The sequence below is a fragment of the Choristoneura fumiferana genome, chromosome 18 (genome assembly GCF_025370935.1).
Source record: "Choristoneura fumiferana chromosome 18, NRCan_CFum_1, whole genome shotgun sequence".
In the NCBI taxonomy this organism is placed as follows: Eukaryota; Metazoa; Arthropoda; class Insecta; order Lepidoptera; family Tortricidae; genus Choristoneura; species Choristoneura fumiferana.
In genome coordinates this window covers 3,955,121-3,970,395 of record NC_133489.1, presented here as the reverse complement: position 1 = coordinate 3,970,395, position 15,275 = coordinate 3,955,121, and the positions used below count along the sequence as shown (strand labels likewise).

The 15,275-nt window shown below is 38.7% G+C and overlaps 1 protein-coding gene across 2 annotated transcripts in view; it reads right to left on the bottom strand.

Moving 5' to 3' along the window:
- LOC141437791 (calcium and integrin-binding family member 2-like) overlaps positions 1-15,275 on the bottom strand; it is a 50,694-nt gene that overhangs the window by 2,584 nt on the left and 32,835 nt on the right. The window contains exons 1-3 of one of the 2 annotated variants that reach the window (XM_074101305.1): positions 6,579-6,915; positions 4,207-4,241; positions 1,663-1,780 (exon numbers count right to left, since the gene is read on the bottom strand). In XM_074101305.1, the coding sequence (XP_073957406.1) occupies positions 1,663-1,780; positions 4,207-4,241; positions 6,579-6,629 (204 nt within the window). In that variant the 5' untranslated portion in view covers positions 6,630-6,915. Of the gene's footprint in view, positions 1-1,662; positions 1,781-4,206; positions 4,242-6,578; positions 6,916-15,275 lie in introns of those variants that run through there. The other variant, XM_074101304.1, reaches the window with a different exon arrangement.

The following is a 15,275-nucleotide window of genomic DNA, read 5'->3' as shown; positions in this document are numbered from 1 at the left end:
TACAAATTGGCTATTCAAAAATGACACGGGCGTCTCTTGATCTCGAGTACGTATTACTTACTCAATTGAATTGGAGCCGTGATGGCTTAATATGAATTAATTGATGGAATTTTACAGCATTACCGATGCGCTGTAAATTTCAAAACTTAAAAATAATCATATATAATATAACCTAACCAACAAAAAGTTGGAAAACCTCTGACTTTGTCACTCCAAAGTTCAATATCTCAAAAACAGATGAACCGATTTTGATGAAACTGTCTAAGAACTATCGCTAGAAAACCTGCTTTAAAATAAATAATAAACAACATTCAAATCTGTTTACCCGTTTAAGAGCTACGGTGCCACAGACAGACACACATAGCGGTCAAACTTATAACACCCCTCTTTTTGCATCGTGGGTTAAAAAATACCAAATAACCACAATTCCGTCGACTGCTTCAACCGTGACCGGTAGATATTCACCAACGATAGGTACTGCATTGTATCCACTTGACGATACCATGGTATCCAAAACCCAAATGCTTCAAACCGTCCGTGGATACTTAAATAAATAAATAAATATCACGGGACAATCCACACCAATTGACCTAGTCCCAAAGTAAGCTTAGCAAAGCTTGTGTTATGGGTACTAAGCAACGGATAAATATAATTATATAGATAGATACATACTTAAATACATATTAAACACCCAAGACCCGAGAACAAACATTCGTATTTTTCATACAAATATCTGCCCCGACACGGGAATCGAACCCGGGACCTCAAGCTTCGTAGTCAGGTTCTCTAACCACTAGGCCATCTGGTCGTCTAATAAGGTCGGTTAAGTGTCGTAAAATTTTGTGAATAAATCATAAATTACATGCTATTGTTTTATAAAAAAGTATTTGAATGAGTAAACATTAATTTACGTCTCAATATTACTTCTTTATTTAAAACCTTGTAGTTGAAAAATTGTGGACACATAGCGCATTTCGTCCGTCGATAAAAAACCCGGACGGCTTAAGACATACTGGTCGCGCGCTCCGGACTATCAAGTGGGTATGCAGGTGACGCTGCAGGAATGGTACCACGCTGATTGCGATTGCGCTTGAGGCCAGACGTCATACCACTAGGTAACCACGGCTTTTGTGGCTACCAACGCTTTTTAATAAGATGTAGAAAGAGAGAAAAGAAGTTTAAATAGAACTAAACGTATGATTGGTTTTTTGGAGTCTTTTTGTATTTTTTATTTCAACTCCAAATTTGTTACTTTTACGGGTATCCCGTGAAACCATATAGAAAATACAAACTGAGACATGGATGCACAGAAAAACCAGAAAAAGAGACCAGCGCTGGAAATCGAACCCAGGTCCTCAGCAATCCGTGCTGCGTGCTATAACCCCTACACCACCGCTGGACAGGAATCTAGACACGAATTTTTCCTATGCATACATATCTCAGGTTGCTTATTTCTACTACGCTACTTATGCAGCAGCACTAGCGACATCTATGTTCCGCTCTCATCGAGAGACGTCACACTCTTTCGGAACCAACCGCTCACCCAGACAAGAGATCCCAGCGCTGGTCTCTTTTTCTGGTTTTTCTGTGCATCCATGTCTCAGTTTGTATTTTCGATAGAACTAAACGTGTTAAGCGTGTAATAGAGTTGTGACGTCTTACTTTGAGTTCGGGTAGCTTCTCTATCTCTTCGACAGGGACGACTATAGAATGCGCCTGGTTCTCAGTCATGCGTTTTGGAATCAGGTCAGGATTCACTTCTCGAAAACGCTTGAACACTCTGAAAGAGAATTTGGAATATTACGAATATTACTGACTCAGTGGCGTAGAGTAAAAAGTTCGTTAGGTAACCCGGAGAATTAAGAGAAATGAGAATTAGGTTTGTCGTATTCAACTTATTTTTATTTATTTTATAAATCGAAGCTTATGTATGTATGTAAACTATTTATTGTACAAAATAAGTAACAAACACAATTGACAAACATTGAGTTATATGTACAAAGGCAAATTTATCCCTTTAAGGGATCTCTACCAGTCAACCTTTGAGTGGATGAGAGGAGCATTCAGTTAGGGACAGACAAAAAGTGAGTTTAAAAGTTAAAATAGCTAGTGAAAGCTACAATACAATGCGTTAAATAATAAAATACACACATCTATAATAGAGACCTAACATGCGTGTTATAAATACTTTGATTTAAAAAGAGTTATAAAGACTAATAACCTAACCAACATAAAGTTGGAAAACCCCCGACATTGTCAATTCAAAGTTCGATATCTCAAAAACGGTTGACTCGATTTTGATAAAACATGTTCAGAAACTATTGCTATAAAACCTGCTTTCAAATAAAAAATATTCGCATTCAAATCGGTTCACCCGTTTAAGAGCTACGGTGCCACACAGACACACACAGACATCCATAGCGGTGAAACTTATAACACCCCCCCTTTAACGTCAGGGGTTAAGAACCTATCAATCCATTGCTTTGGGCGCTTAGTCGATGAATCACTGAACTAGGTTCTCAATGCGTCAGCAAAATAGGGTAAAACCGTTTTACCCCACCGTGTACCTACTTTAGGTGTTCACGGCCAGGAAGCCCGCTATATCGAATTAATAGTCAATTAACGCGTCATTCACCCGCAAATCCTATTTACACGAAAGGGATTAAAATTATGCGCGGGAGAATTACTTTTACCTGGGTATTTATTTTCATTAAAAATAAATTATAACATAAATTTAACTGAGTACGAAAGAAAATCATGAAAATAATTTTCTACTGTTTTATGTTATTACCTCAGCAAGGGTGATAGAAGCCCCATGGATAGTATAGAATAGAGGTACGGTAGTACCATTAGTTATCCTGTGATAGAGGTAAGGTAGAAGACTACGCAGCCCTTTAAGTGGGGTAAATACTTTAAATAATGATAAAAAAAAGTATTAGTTTCCTTAGAACTCAAGTTTGATTAAAAGGACATTGATCTAATAGGAGCCTTAACAGCACCGTATGCATTTTCATTGATCAATCCGGAGAGTTAGGTAATCTTCGGATGCAACATCTCACAGTCAAGTGAAGTGTACCCAAGTTTCGACAAGCTTGTTAGCATTGGTTGGTATCACATAAAAAAGTTCAGATGACCCGATGGAAAACGCTTAGGTAAAGAATCGGTCAAGTATGCTAGCCGGAATCGTGCACCGATGGTTCTATACATCTCTAGAAAAGCAAAGAATAAACAGCGGAAAAGCAAGGTAAATTAACCTTTTCACCGCCACAGAAAAAACGAAGTGACGTGCTCTGTATGCCACAGAAAAACCCGCGACAAATCAACTTGATTTTTAATTCCGTTGCAGAAGGATTAATTTCGAGTTGCGAAAAGTGCAGTAACTCGAGTTTTTGTCGAAATTGAGTTCAATACACATTCAGACACAGTTCTACAACTTCTTCTTTGACGTATTTACTGTAAATCGTCAGGATCAATGATTTACAATGAGCATAACTGCAGTAAAAAGCCGTGGTGGCCTAGTGGTTTGACCTATCGCCTCTCAGCAGAGGGTCGTGGGTTCAAACCCCGGCTCGCACCTCTGAGTTTTTCGAAATTCATGTGCGGAATTACATTTGAAATTTACCACGAGCTTTGCGGTGAAGGAAACATCGTGAGGAAACCTGCACAAATCTGCGAAGCAATTCAATGGTGTGTGTGAAGTTCCCAATCCGCACTGGGCCCGCGTGGGAACTATGGCCCAAGCCCTCTTGTTCTGAGAGGAGGCCTGTGCCCAGCAGTGGGACGTAAATAGGCTGGGATGATGATGATGATAACTGCAGTAACTCGAAATTGGGGACATGATCTACAAACCATAGGTGCAGTGCAGTAAGTATAAATCGAAGTATAGAACACCAGAGGTATTGCAGATGCGTTGCCAACCTAGAGGCCTAAGATGGGATACCTCAAGTGCCAGTAATTTCACCGCTGTTTTACTCTCCACGCCGAAACACAACAGTGCAAGCACTGCTGCTTCACGGTAGGATTAGCGAGCAAGATGGTGGTAGCAATCCGGGCGGACCTTGCACAAGGTCCTACCACCTGCAAAAATAATAATAATAATAATAATGCTAGTTTTAGGGTGTATTAGTAGAATTGTCGTATCGCTACAGTAAATGGTACGTCACTGTTTATGTGCACACACACAGACGTCAGTTACGACTTACTTACCTCAAAATTTCCTTTCTCGTAAAAAAAGTACAGTCCTGTATAAAGATATTTTTTTCATTTTATTTCAAATATTTCATGAGACGTATTTCATTTTGATGTATAAGTATTACGACTTTTCTAAGCCAATTAATCAAAATTAACCTGGGAATACAATTGACCAACAGCTCATTCCACTAATTAGGTACTTCAGTAATTATCACTATTAATTTATGCCTGATAATTAATCTCAGTAAGTGTCTGGAAATGAAATAAACAAAACTTGTTAGTAAACATTCGAGTTCCCAAAAACAACTATTATTTATTATTTATTAATGATGTTTTCAGCTATCAACAACTTTTAATTTTTATTAGGATGCCGATTTCAGTTTAGTTAATTTATTGTACAGTCAATTACAAAGAGATCAATACATGTACACAAGACGTTACCGACTTAACAATTAAGGTCGTAAACACATATTTTGACGGTTTTGACTGTGCTCTGTTTGTCAGTTAGTCATCAATAATGTTATGGATTTAATAAGGAGCAAGGATTGAAGCTGTGGTGGCCTAGTGGTTTGACCTATCGCCTCTCAAGCAGAGGGTCGTGAATTCAAACCCCGGCTTGCACCTCTGAGTTTTTCGAAATTCATGTACGGAATTACATTTGAAATTTACCACGAGCTTTGCGGTGAAGGAAAACATCGCGAGGAAACCTGCACAAACCTGCGAAGCAAGTCAATGTTGCGCGTGAAGTTCCAATCCGCACTGGGCCGCGTGGGAACTATGGCCCAAGCCCTCTTGTTCTGAGAGGAGACCTGTGCCCAACAGTGGGACGTATATAGGCTGGGATGATGAAGGATTGTAGAGCCAATTATATATTTTAGGAAAATAAATACTTATGTATTCACACAACCAAAGTTTTATAGTGACACTCAGAATTGATTTGCAACTATGGTCTGTCCCAGAATTCGAGATACTAAAATGACAGTCTGAAATGTCAAACGTAAAAATAATGTGGCCAGCATAAAAGGAACAGTGCTGCTCCGTGATTACGGTTTCGTAAATAACCGATAAAATGTTTATTTTACGATAGCAAAAATAACATTAATGCATTCAATATTCTACTTTCATTTTACTTTATCATACGATAAAGTGATGAAATCTAAGCACAGGTAAAAATACAGTGTTCATCACTTAGTGCCAATGTAAAAAATAATACAGAGGGGCTACTACAAAACTAGAAAAACGAAGTTCGTGTCGTTCCGTCCTTCTGACACTACTATTTAATTTAATACGTAAGTGAGAGGGACGTTACGGTACGAACTTTGATTTTCGAATTCCGGAGTAGGCCCTCAGATATCACACAACGTCATTGTTCATGTTTTTCGTATTCAAGTGGTATTCAACCGATTTTCGTTACTTTACTCGTATTGTCATCGGATGTGATCAGTGCGTTTTCTCGTGTTATTGTTGCTGTTGACGTTATTTGTTAAATTTGTTGAGATAGACTTTTTATTTGTTAATTTTGTTTTATTTGGTCGTGTTTTTGTTGTTCTGTTTGATTAAACATGGACTCTGAGCAGCCAAGTACTTCGTCGCATAGACGACGCAGCGAAGAAATACTTTCGCCTCGGAAAAAACGGAAACGTCAACCTCTTAGCAAAGCCGAGAAGTGTATGGTTGTAAAACTTACTTAGAATGAAATTGAAACTTAAACTTCAACATCTGTCAAAAGTCGAAATATCTCAAAAACGGTCGCATTTTTATAAGACCTATTTTACGTTTTCTAGAATGTCCTAAGTGCTCTACATTTTAGTACATCACGGATCCGTTCATATCTTAATATTTTACGACATACATACATTGGTTACCTACAAAATCTTTCGGTGATAACCGGTTGCGGCACATCACTATTATGAGACGCAAAAAACAGGTAACACATGAAACGTCATTTTAGTATCTCGAATTCTGGGACAGACCATAAGGCAACGTATTAGCAAAGCACTTCACAAATAATGTATTGCCAGTGTTTTTCTAAGTCAGGAGAGTCTGTGAACTGGTACAAGTGTCCTATCTTCTGCGCTAATAAAATCGACAAATATATCGATGAATTAATAGTACATTATGCTTAGGCCTGCTGTTTATGCGGGCAAGCTTGCGATTCCGTTTATATGGCATGGTTTATGTGACTGGTTAATCTTCTCATCCTCAAGTAGGTAAGAAGGATAGGGAATTATAATTGAAAAGCTGTTATTTCTCGCTCTTTAGGACCAGGGTGATCGAATAAACCCGCTCCTCTTCATAAACTTTACTTAGCCAATCAACCGCGAGTCAATGAAAACTTATTATCGCTTACTTTCGATCTAAAAACTCCAAAAACACGTCCTTTTTACCTGATAATCCTCAAGTTGTTGTTCCGTAAACGTCACCACTTTATTTCCCATCCTGACTTAGATGACCCAGTTTTGATGGTTCGTAAATTTGTAAGAAACTTTGCTGCCGCGGTCGTGGTTTTTCAGCCTGATTTCTCAGTGAGTTCAGCTACGTCAGCGATGCCAGTTAGCGCTGGCTACGATTCTATCAGAATTCGATGTTTGTCAAAATGGATCTGTCAGTTTTCACCAGCGTTCAGTTTGCTTTGATATTATCAGTTGGGGATTTTTCTGCGTAATAGTCTTTTCTTTGTTTCGTCACAGCTAACCACCAGCGATGGCAGCCTGTTGCCGCCACTGCCGCCATAAAACTAGAGGAATTAACGCCGTGGTATTAGGGTGTGACGTGGGATAGAGTAGAGGCGGATACAGAGGATTTATTTACGCGATATTGCGTCTGAAATGAACGCCTTTTTTGTGTGGTCTCTGCTCTTGAAAGTTGTTTTTTTAATGACATGCAAACAGTAAAAAGTGAATAAGTGTCCATGTATGTATGTAATAACTTTTTAGTGTCCATAAAACACATGAAGTTAACAGGTCCAAGACAAAAAGATGAACGAAGGTAAATCTATCTCTTATAGGGATCTCTCTGTTAATAATTTAATGATTGACAAGACATCAGAAAGAGAGTTAAAACACCAGAAAAAGTAAAAAAAAAAGACTAAGTATGTCGTTCATTTGCATATTATTGACTCGTTTTTCCTTTCTGTTTGCTTCCGTCGACTGTTTTTACATTTGCTCGCCGTGGTTGCTCGCATATTAGTTTCTGTACCTAAATCATAATTGGAAAAAACGGCACTGTTAAGTTATAAGATCGTCTGTTGTCTACAACGATTTATTGTTGTTAATCCACTTGTATTTGTAGTGTTTAAAACTTTTAATTATTACTTTTATTATTAGGAAAGGGGAGTCCTTTGCCCAGCCCTGTGGGATTACTTAAAAATATATTATTTTTGTTATATTTTGACTGGACAGAACATCTTCAAGCTTATGACTTATTTTAAACCGTTTTTATTTTGTTGAACAAAAACTAAACCCTATCCTATGACCTATTTAAAGTAACTCTCTGTTCCACAACTACTCTGACCCCGTAATAGACGGTCCACCATTAGTCCCGCCCTAGTCTGTCGTCGGTATTTCATGTCTTTACCGTTTTTGTCGATATCTATTATTGTAATTACGGAATGACGACTGTTGATCGCTCCGTCGATTCTAAATGTCTTTAGTGGCGAGCCAGGCTTCCATTTTAGTTTCGGCTAATTTATTTTGGTTTGGCCGAGCCTGTTTGCCCGTGAATTTGCTCGGCTGAGTTTGGCCGAAGCGATTTTGTTTGTTGTTATGAAGTGACGCTATGTTGTGTTTTTCTACACGGCAATATGTTACTTTATTTGAAATAGGTATCATAACGATTAACCTTTTTTTTACCTTCTCTGGAAACATATTAAGGTAGGTAGATATAGTTTAAAATAAAACAGCTAGGTGCATTAAACAAAACGTTTATTTAAAGACTTGACTATGTAATTGCCTCATGTAACTTGATCTAGCTATATGAAACTTGGTCTAATCTCATGTAACTGAGTCTAGTTTCATGTAACTTGACCAAGCCTTATTTAACTTGGCCTAATTACATGTAACTTGGCCTAGCGACATGAAACTTGGCCTATCCTTATGTAACTTGGTATAGCCACAAGAAACTTGGCCAAGCCACATGTAACTTGGCCTAGCGACATGAAACTTGGCCTATCCTTATGTAACTTGGCTTAGCCACAAGAAACTTGGCCAAGCCACATGTAACTTGTCCTAGTGTCATGCAACTTGGCTTAGTCTTATGGAACTTGGCCTAGTCTTATGCAACTTAGCCGCTTGGCTTATTAGGCCCAGCCAGAACAGGCGTCCATGCACTCCTTGAGGCTGGCGAAGTTGTTTTCGTCGACGGGGATGGAACATCGCGACGGATCCGTCCACCAGTGCCATACAACGCATCTGTGTGCTCCCCAGTCATACACGTACCTGAATTGAGAGATTTTCAACTTCATAATAAGTACCTGGGTGACCGAGCTGTGCTCGGGCTAAAACTCGATAACAAGCGTTTTCCCAGAGATAAGACCGAGCTAGATCGATTTTCCATCCCCGAAAACCCCTACGTACCAATTTTCATCAAAATCGTGGTAGCTGTTTCTGAGATCGCCGAAATATAGGTATATGTATAAAAGAATTGCTCGTTCAAAGGTATTAGATAGATAGATAAAAGTACATACTTGGTTTCCTCATAGGAAAGACGTTGATAGCTAAAAGAAGATATTATAAGAGTTTGAACTTACAACCCATCTCATTTAGGTACTAATGTACCAAATTCCTCTTCATGTTGGTTTCGTATCGTATTAAAAGTTAGATGTATCTTTGTGTCGGTGGCTCTCAAACGAATGAACCAAGTTTGATGCAAATTTTTTCAATTGAAAGCTAGTTTCATCAAGACAGTTTTTAGGTTAATTGTATTAAAATCGGTTCAGCCGTTTATAGAGATATTGTGGTATGAAATGACAGCGTTTTTGCAACATTTCTAAGTTGTTATATTATAACTATAAGGTATATACGCATATGTACAGAAAAAGTTGTATGTATTGTATTGTATAACTCTTTATTGTACATAAAACATATGAAAATAACAGTTTAAAAATAAAGTACCAGAGGCGTCTCTAGCCCATGTAGCGCCGTGTGCAAAACATTACCCTAGCGCTCCCTAGTAAGCTCGCGGTCAAAATGGAATGAGTACAAAGTACCTACAAGTAACATCACATCAAGTTACCACAAACTGTCAATTTTCCCCAATGGATAATAAACTTTTTTGTTTGAAGATTAAATCTGAAGAAGAAATTGGTAGGTTTTGGATACCATGATGTGCTGTTGACTGTATTTAGAATTATGCAGGGTGTTCTGGTGTTTACCCTAATAAACCAAAACGGGCTTGTTAGATCAATTTACCAGAATCGTTATTTCCTAATGCTTTTTTTTCCAATAGATATCCTTCTTTACTGAATCTTATTTTCGCGCAATCGCGTTTTTCCCAATTTTAATCGACACAGAAATGCTGGTAGGTTTAGGTTACGTTAAGTTTGCATCGGCCGATGGGCCAAAACTACACAAAAGTCTCCGTCGTCACAGTGTCTGGGTCGATTTTGGATTGGGTTTTCCGCTAGTGTGAAAATAAGAAATAACGATTCTGGGAAATTTATCTAACAAACCAAATCGACAAATATAAGAAGAGCTCCAGATGCTATACAAAATGTATGCAAAGCAGAGCTCTTTTTATTTTACGTTGGTCACTAAAATTGCCGCGGTCGGCCAACGTCCGTAGCGAGCGGCGCTCGGCGCCCCCTAGGACCGCTGCGCCGTGTGCAAAGCACACCCTGCACCATAGATACAGACGCCTCTGCAAAGTACAAAGGCGAACTTATCCCTTGAAGGGATCTTTTCCAATTAAACTTGTAACAATTGAAAGGACACCAGAAACAAGACAACAAAAAGTATGTACTTATGCGTTAGGCCAGGGACCATATATTTAGGGCTAGAGGCTAGTTCAATTAGCGTAATGAGGACCTAGGAAATAGCGTTCGGTTAAATGTAAAGTTTGTTCGTAGAGAGTTGAATAATTTTGCTTAAGTATAGCAAACCTTATGACGGGCGTCACCACGCGCACCGCATATCGCGGCACCAGGCACGCAGTTATTGTCAAATGAGCGGCCGGACGGATATATATATATGTATGTATATAAATATATTTCGGAGATCTCGAAAACCGCTCCAACGATTTCTATGAAATTTGGTATGTAGGGGTTTACGGGGATGAAAAATCGATCTAACTTGGTCTTATCTCTGGGAAAACGATTGTTACCAAGTTTTAGCCCGAGCAAAGCTCGGTCGCCCAAGTACTAAATAATTAAATGTTTGAAATTATTAGTTTCGATTATTATATTTGTTTATTAACTCTCGGCGAATAGACTAAGAAGTAGTAGAATTTTTAAGAGATTAAAAAATCCTAGCGAAGCAATTCAATGGTGCGTGTGAAGTTTCCAATCCGCACTGGGCCCGCGTGGGAACTATAGCCCAAGCCCTCTTGTTCTGAGAGGAGGCCTGTGCCCAGCAGTGGGACGTATATAGGCTGGGATGATGATGATGATGAAAAAATCCTAAATCTGTAGTCAATTAACTGTATAAACGTTAACACTATGTAAAGTTCTATCTGTTTCTAACGCATGAGTTTTACGCATTCCATTTGTGCCGGTCGTAGGTAAAGTCGAGTTCATGAATTTGTGAGCAAAAATTTGATCAAAAATATCTGAACACGATTGTTAGCGGCGTAGAAGCGTGTTCAGATATTTGATCACGTTTTTGCTCACAAGTTTATGAATTCGACTGTACCTTTCAGTGAAAAGTCGAAAAATGACCCGGGAAACGAAAATTGACGACTAATCGCAAAATAATGATCTGATTCATAATTTCTACCCTTGGCAATGTAACGGTTATACTCTGAGGTCAATGTTGTTCAAACTGTGACTCAAATGAAAAATGACCAACGTAAAAGTTTTGGGGCACACTTTCAATCATTTGTTTTATGTACCCTAATAATAATATAATGGGTGTCGCGAGTATGCCATTCAATGAGGGCTATCGCGTATGAATTCGCCGCTAGAGGCGCTAGTGTAGCGTGGCGTGAGGTCTCCGAAATGTCAAATCTCATAGTTTTTAGGTGAACTACGTGGCTTTATTTATACACCTATGGGCATACATATCTCAGGTTGCTTATTTCTACTTAGCTACTTAAGCAGCAGCACTAGCGACATCTATGTGGCGTCGTCAGACGTCACACTCTTTCGGAACCAACCGCTCACCCAGACAAGAGATGTCGCTACTAAGCAATCAAATTATGATTGGTTTTTTGGAGTCTTTTTGTATTTCTAGTGCTAGCTAGTGCTGCTGCTTAAGTAGCAAAGTAGAAATAAGCAACCTGAGATATGTATGCATAGGAAAAATTCGTGTTTAGATACAGCAGGAACACAGCCACACAGGACAGGACAGGACAGGACAGGAGTCCAGCAGTGGTGTAGGGGTTATAGCACGCAGCACGGAATGCTGGTCTCTTTTTCTGGTTTTTCTGTGCATCCATGTCTCAGTTTGTATTTTCGATCTAAACTTTGTTTTCACGCCCGTAATAACAGATTTTGAAAGCCAAACAGTGGCGCCATCTAGAAAGACAAAAAACGATAGCCCTCATTCTCGCGCGTATCAAACGCGCGTTAATAGCGCGGTGTGTAAGTGCCCTAAGAATCTTAAAGAACATCACAGACATTAAATATCTGGTTTTATTCTTACATTTAAAAAACTAACTAACCTTTGTACTTGATTGGATTCCGTTGCCAAGTTCCATATTCCAAGTGGCAGTGTCTATTTTTCAGCGGGAAAGATCTGCATTGCGCCTCGGTAACTGGATTTAAAAATATTCTATGCAGCAAATGGAAAACTCTTCTACGAGCCCTATGTCACTAGTGAGGGATAACAGGATCACATCATCATAATCATGCAGCAAATCTTGACGTTTTTAAAGAAATTAAAAAGCGCTAGGTTTTTTTTGGTAAAAAGAAATAAATAGAAATAGCAGCTGTGGTGGCCTAGTGGTTCGACCTATTGCCTCTAAAGCAGAGGGTCGTGGGTTCGGGCCAAGGCCGCACCTCTACGTTATTCGGATTTGGAGTGGGAAGTGAATAGGCCGATATGGTGGTGATGGAAATGAAAATCTATCCTATTATAATATTATAAATGCGACAGTTTGTGAGCGAGTGAGATGTTTGTTACTTCTTCACGCTGAAACAGCGGACGGATTTAGATGAAATTTGGCAAAAAGTTAGTTTATATCCTGGATAAAAATATAGGATACCTTTTATCCCGATATTCCACGGGATAGGATAAAATATCTAAACAAAACCGCTGGATTTAGAGTCTTGAAATTTTGAACAGTTGTTTTGAACAACCTCAATGAAGACCACGATATACATTTTGGGAATTCCCAGGGGAATTTTGTAAAATCTTGAAATTCCAATTGTAACTACCAGATCGTATAGTTTATAGTTCGTGGGTAAATTCTAGTAGTTTATAAAATTAAAAACATGCTCAATGGTGAATCTGCATGACGCTCTATGATCAGACTCTGGATATCAGTAGGGTTCAAAGTGAACCCTAAGGGGCTGTTTCACCATCCATTGATTAGTGTTAACTGGCGGTTAGGTGTGATGCCGTCTCTATTTGTTTTGTTCGAATAGACGGAGACGGCATCACATTTAACCGTCGGTTCGGTTAACGCTAATCAATGAATAGTAAAACAGCCCCTAAGACTATTTTAATGAGTCCATACACTGGGTTACATTGTTCTGTGATGGAGTGTCAGCGCCTAAAGATTTCATTAAGAACATTCGTATTCTTCGGGTTCAAACCCCGGCTCGCACCTCTGAGTTTTTCGAAATTCATGTGCGGAATTACATTTGAAATTTACCACGAGCTTTGCGGTGAAGGAAAACATCGTGAGGAAACCTGCACAAACAAATTCATGGTGCGTGTGAAGTTCAATCCGCAGGGCCCGCGTTTGGCCCAGATCTTGTTCTGAGAGGAGGCCTGTGCCCAGCAGTGGGACGTATATAGGCTGGGATGAGATGATTCGTATTCTATTAAAATTGGCCCCATAGTATTCAGTCCTGAAAACTGCCACACAAATACATCTGGACCATGGTGAAAGATGACTTGGAAACATTTTGAGTAAAAGTGCGTGTTGGCCATACCATGTTTTGCCCCTAAAATATTCAGACAAATTGACCTGGCGGCACAAACATTTTGTACTTTTTGACAGTGTTACATCTCAACATTCTATGCATTTTGGTATTTGTACCAAAATTGAGTGAAGTATTATAAAGCGTGTAAAGATGCGAAAGTTCCTAAGCGACATGTGACGTCAGTTTGAAAAGTACCTAAGCGAGATGCAATTAGGTACATTATTTTTTCTTCAAAACTGTCGCTTATGTTTTTTTTGCAATAATTAGCATAAATAATGCAAATCATCACACGTCACACGTGCAAGTCATCACGTCAAGGTCCCCGCGTTTAAATGAAAGTGGTGATTAAGGTAAAAATATTACTTAAACAGATACTACTTAAATTGTAAGTTTAGTTACGTATTTAAACTTAATATATTATGTACATACCAGCGGTCTCTAGACAGCCCACCAGAGCAGATACAACAAAGATAACACCCAAAACCTTTGACATCGTATGAATTCTGATAGTTTATCTGTGACAGTTGCGACTGATATTCAACCAGCGATATGTATGGCTATTTAATGACGGCACTAAATACATCAGTAAAGCAGCGTCTATAGATCACATGAAGTAATATGATAATTTCTTTACTTAATATAATTCTTGCTACAAAAATATTTTGTGGCAAATATTCATACTATAAGACAAATACATTTTTGATAATTGCGTGTAAATACCATCCCAAATAAATATTGTTAAATTAATAGAAACCTAAATCGTAAATATAAACCTCTGACTTGGTTACTCTAAGTTTGGAAAGTCCCATGGGAATTTATTATGATTCAGGAATTTCAATTCAACTGCTAAATCCAAGGGTTCACGCAAACGAACCCGCGGGTAAAGAGCTAGTATGATAATAATTATGGAGGCGCATTCACACGCCAAACTAAACGATCACAAAACAGCGTAAGCGCCACATTAAAGGGAGATTTTTCCTTCAAGCAAGTAGAGTATCACTAGCTTTAGTGTACTCTGAAACTGTAATTTTAATGGCAAACAGTAACCGGAGAGAAACTGTGGAAATTACAAACTAAACATAACAATAGGGCAAATTTGCGTAAGACAATCACACCGGGCCTGGAGTTAGAATTAGTTTTGAACACTTCGTGAAGTCTTGTTATTGCAAACGTTAGAAATAAGAAATGTTTAAGTACTTATTGTTTAAAACCGTGTACAGCCACCAGCACCAATATCTGACACAGCAGGCGTGCATAAATATCTGATACGACTCTATATCTTAGGCCGGAAGGATGTGTCAGATATTTTTGCACGCTCCACTGTGGCAGATATGCTAATATGTAATGCTGGTGACTGTACCGTGTGACATTTATGATAAAAAATATACGAAATGTATTTATTGTATAAAATAAGTGAACAAAGTCAACTGACAAGATAAAAAAATATCAATATTAGTTGGCTAATGTAAAGTTTTTTGAAGAGTCGCAGGTTATATATTTTTTTCGATGGCTGGGTGGCTACTGCGAAATTCTAAAATCTATGTTTGTATCGTACCGTCACTCTCACTCTCGTATTAAATAATATAAGCGTCAGCAGGACGGCAAGATACGAAGTTCGAATTTTGCGCTTCGTAGTATACGGCCTGCAGGGCTACTACGAAACTCGAAACTCGAAGTTCGTGTCATGCGGTCCCTCGCTCTCGTATTAGGTAAATAGTATAAGTGTCAGAGGGACCGCATGACACGAACTTCGAGTTTCCAGTTTCGTAGTAGCCCTGCTGGTACTAGAGTGAGGAGCAACTCTTTAATTTTTTCTCTATCGTTTAATTATTTTTTTGTG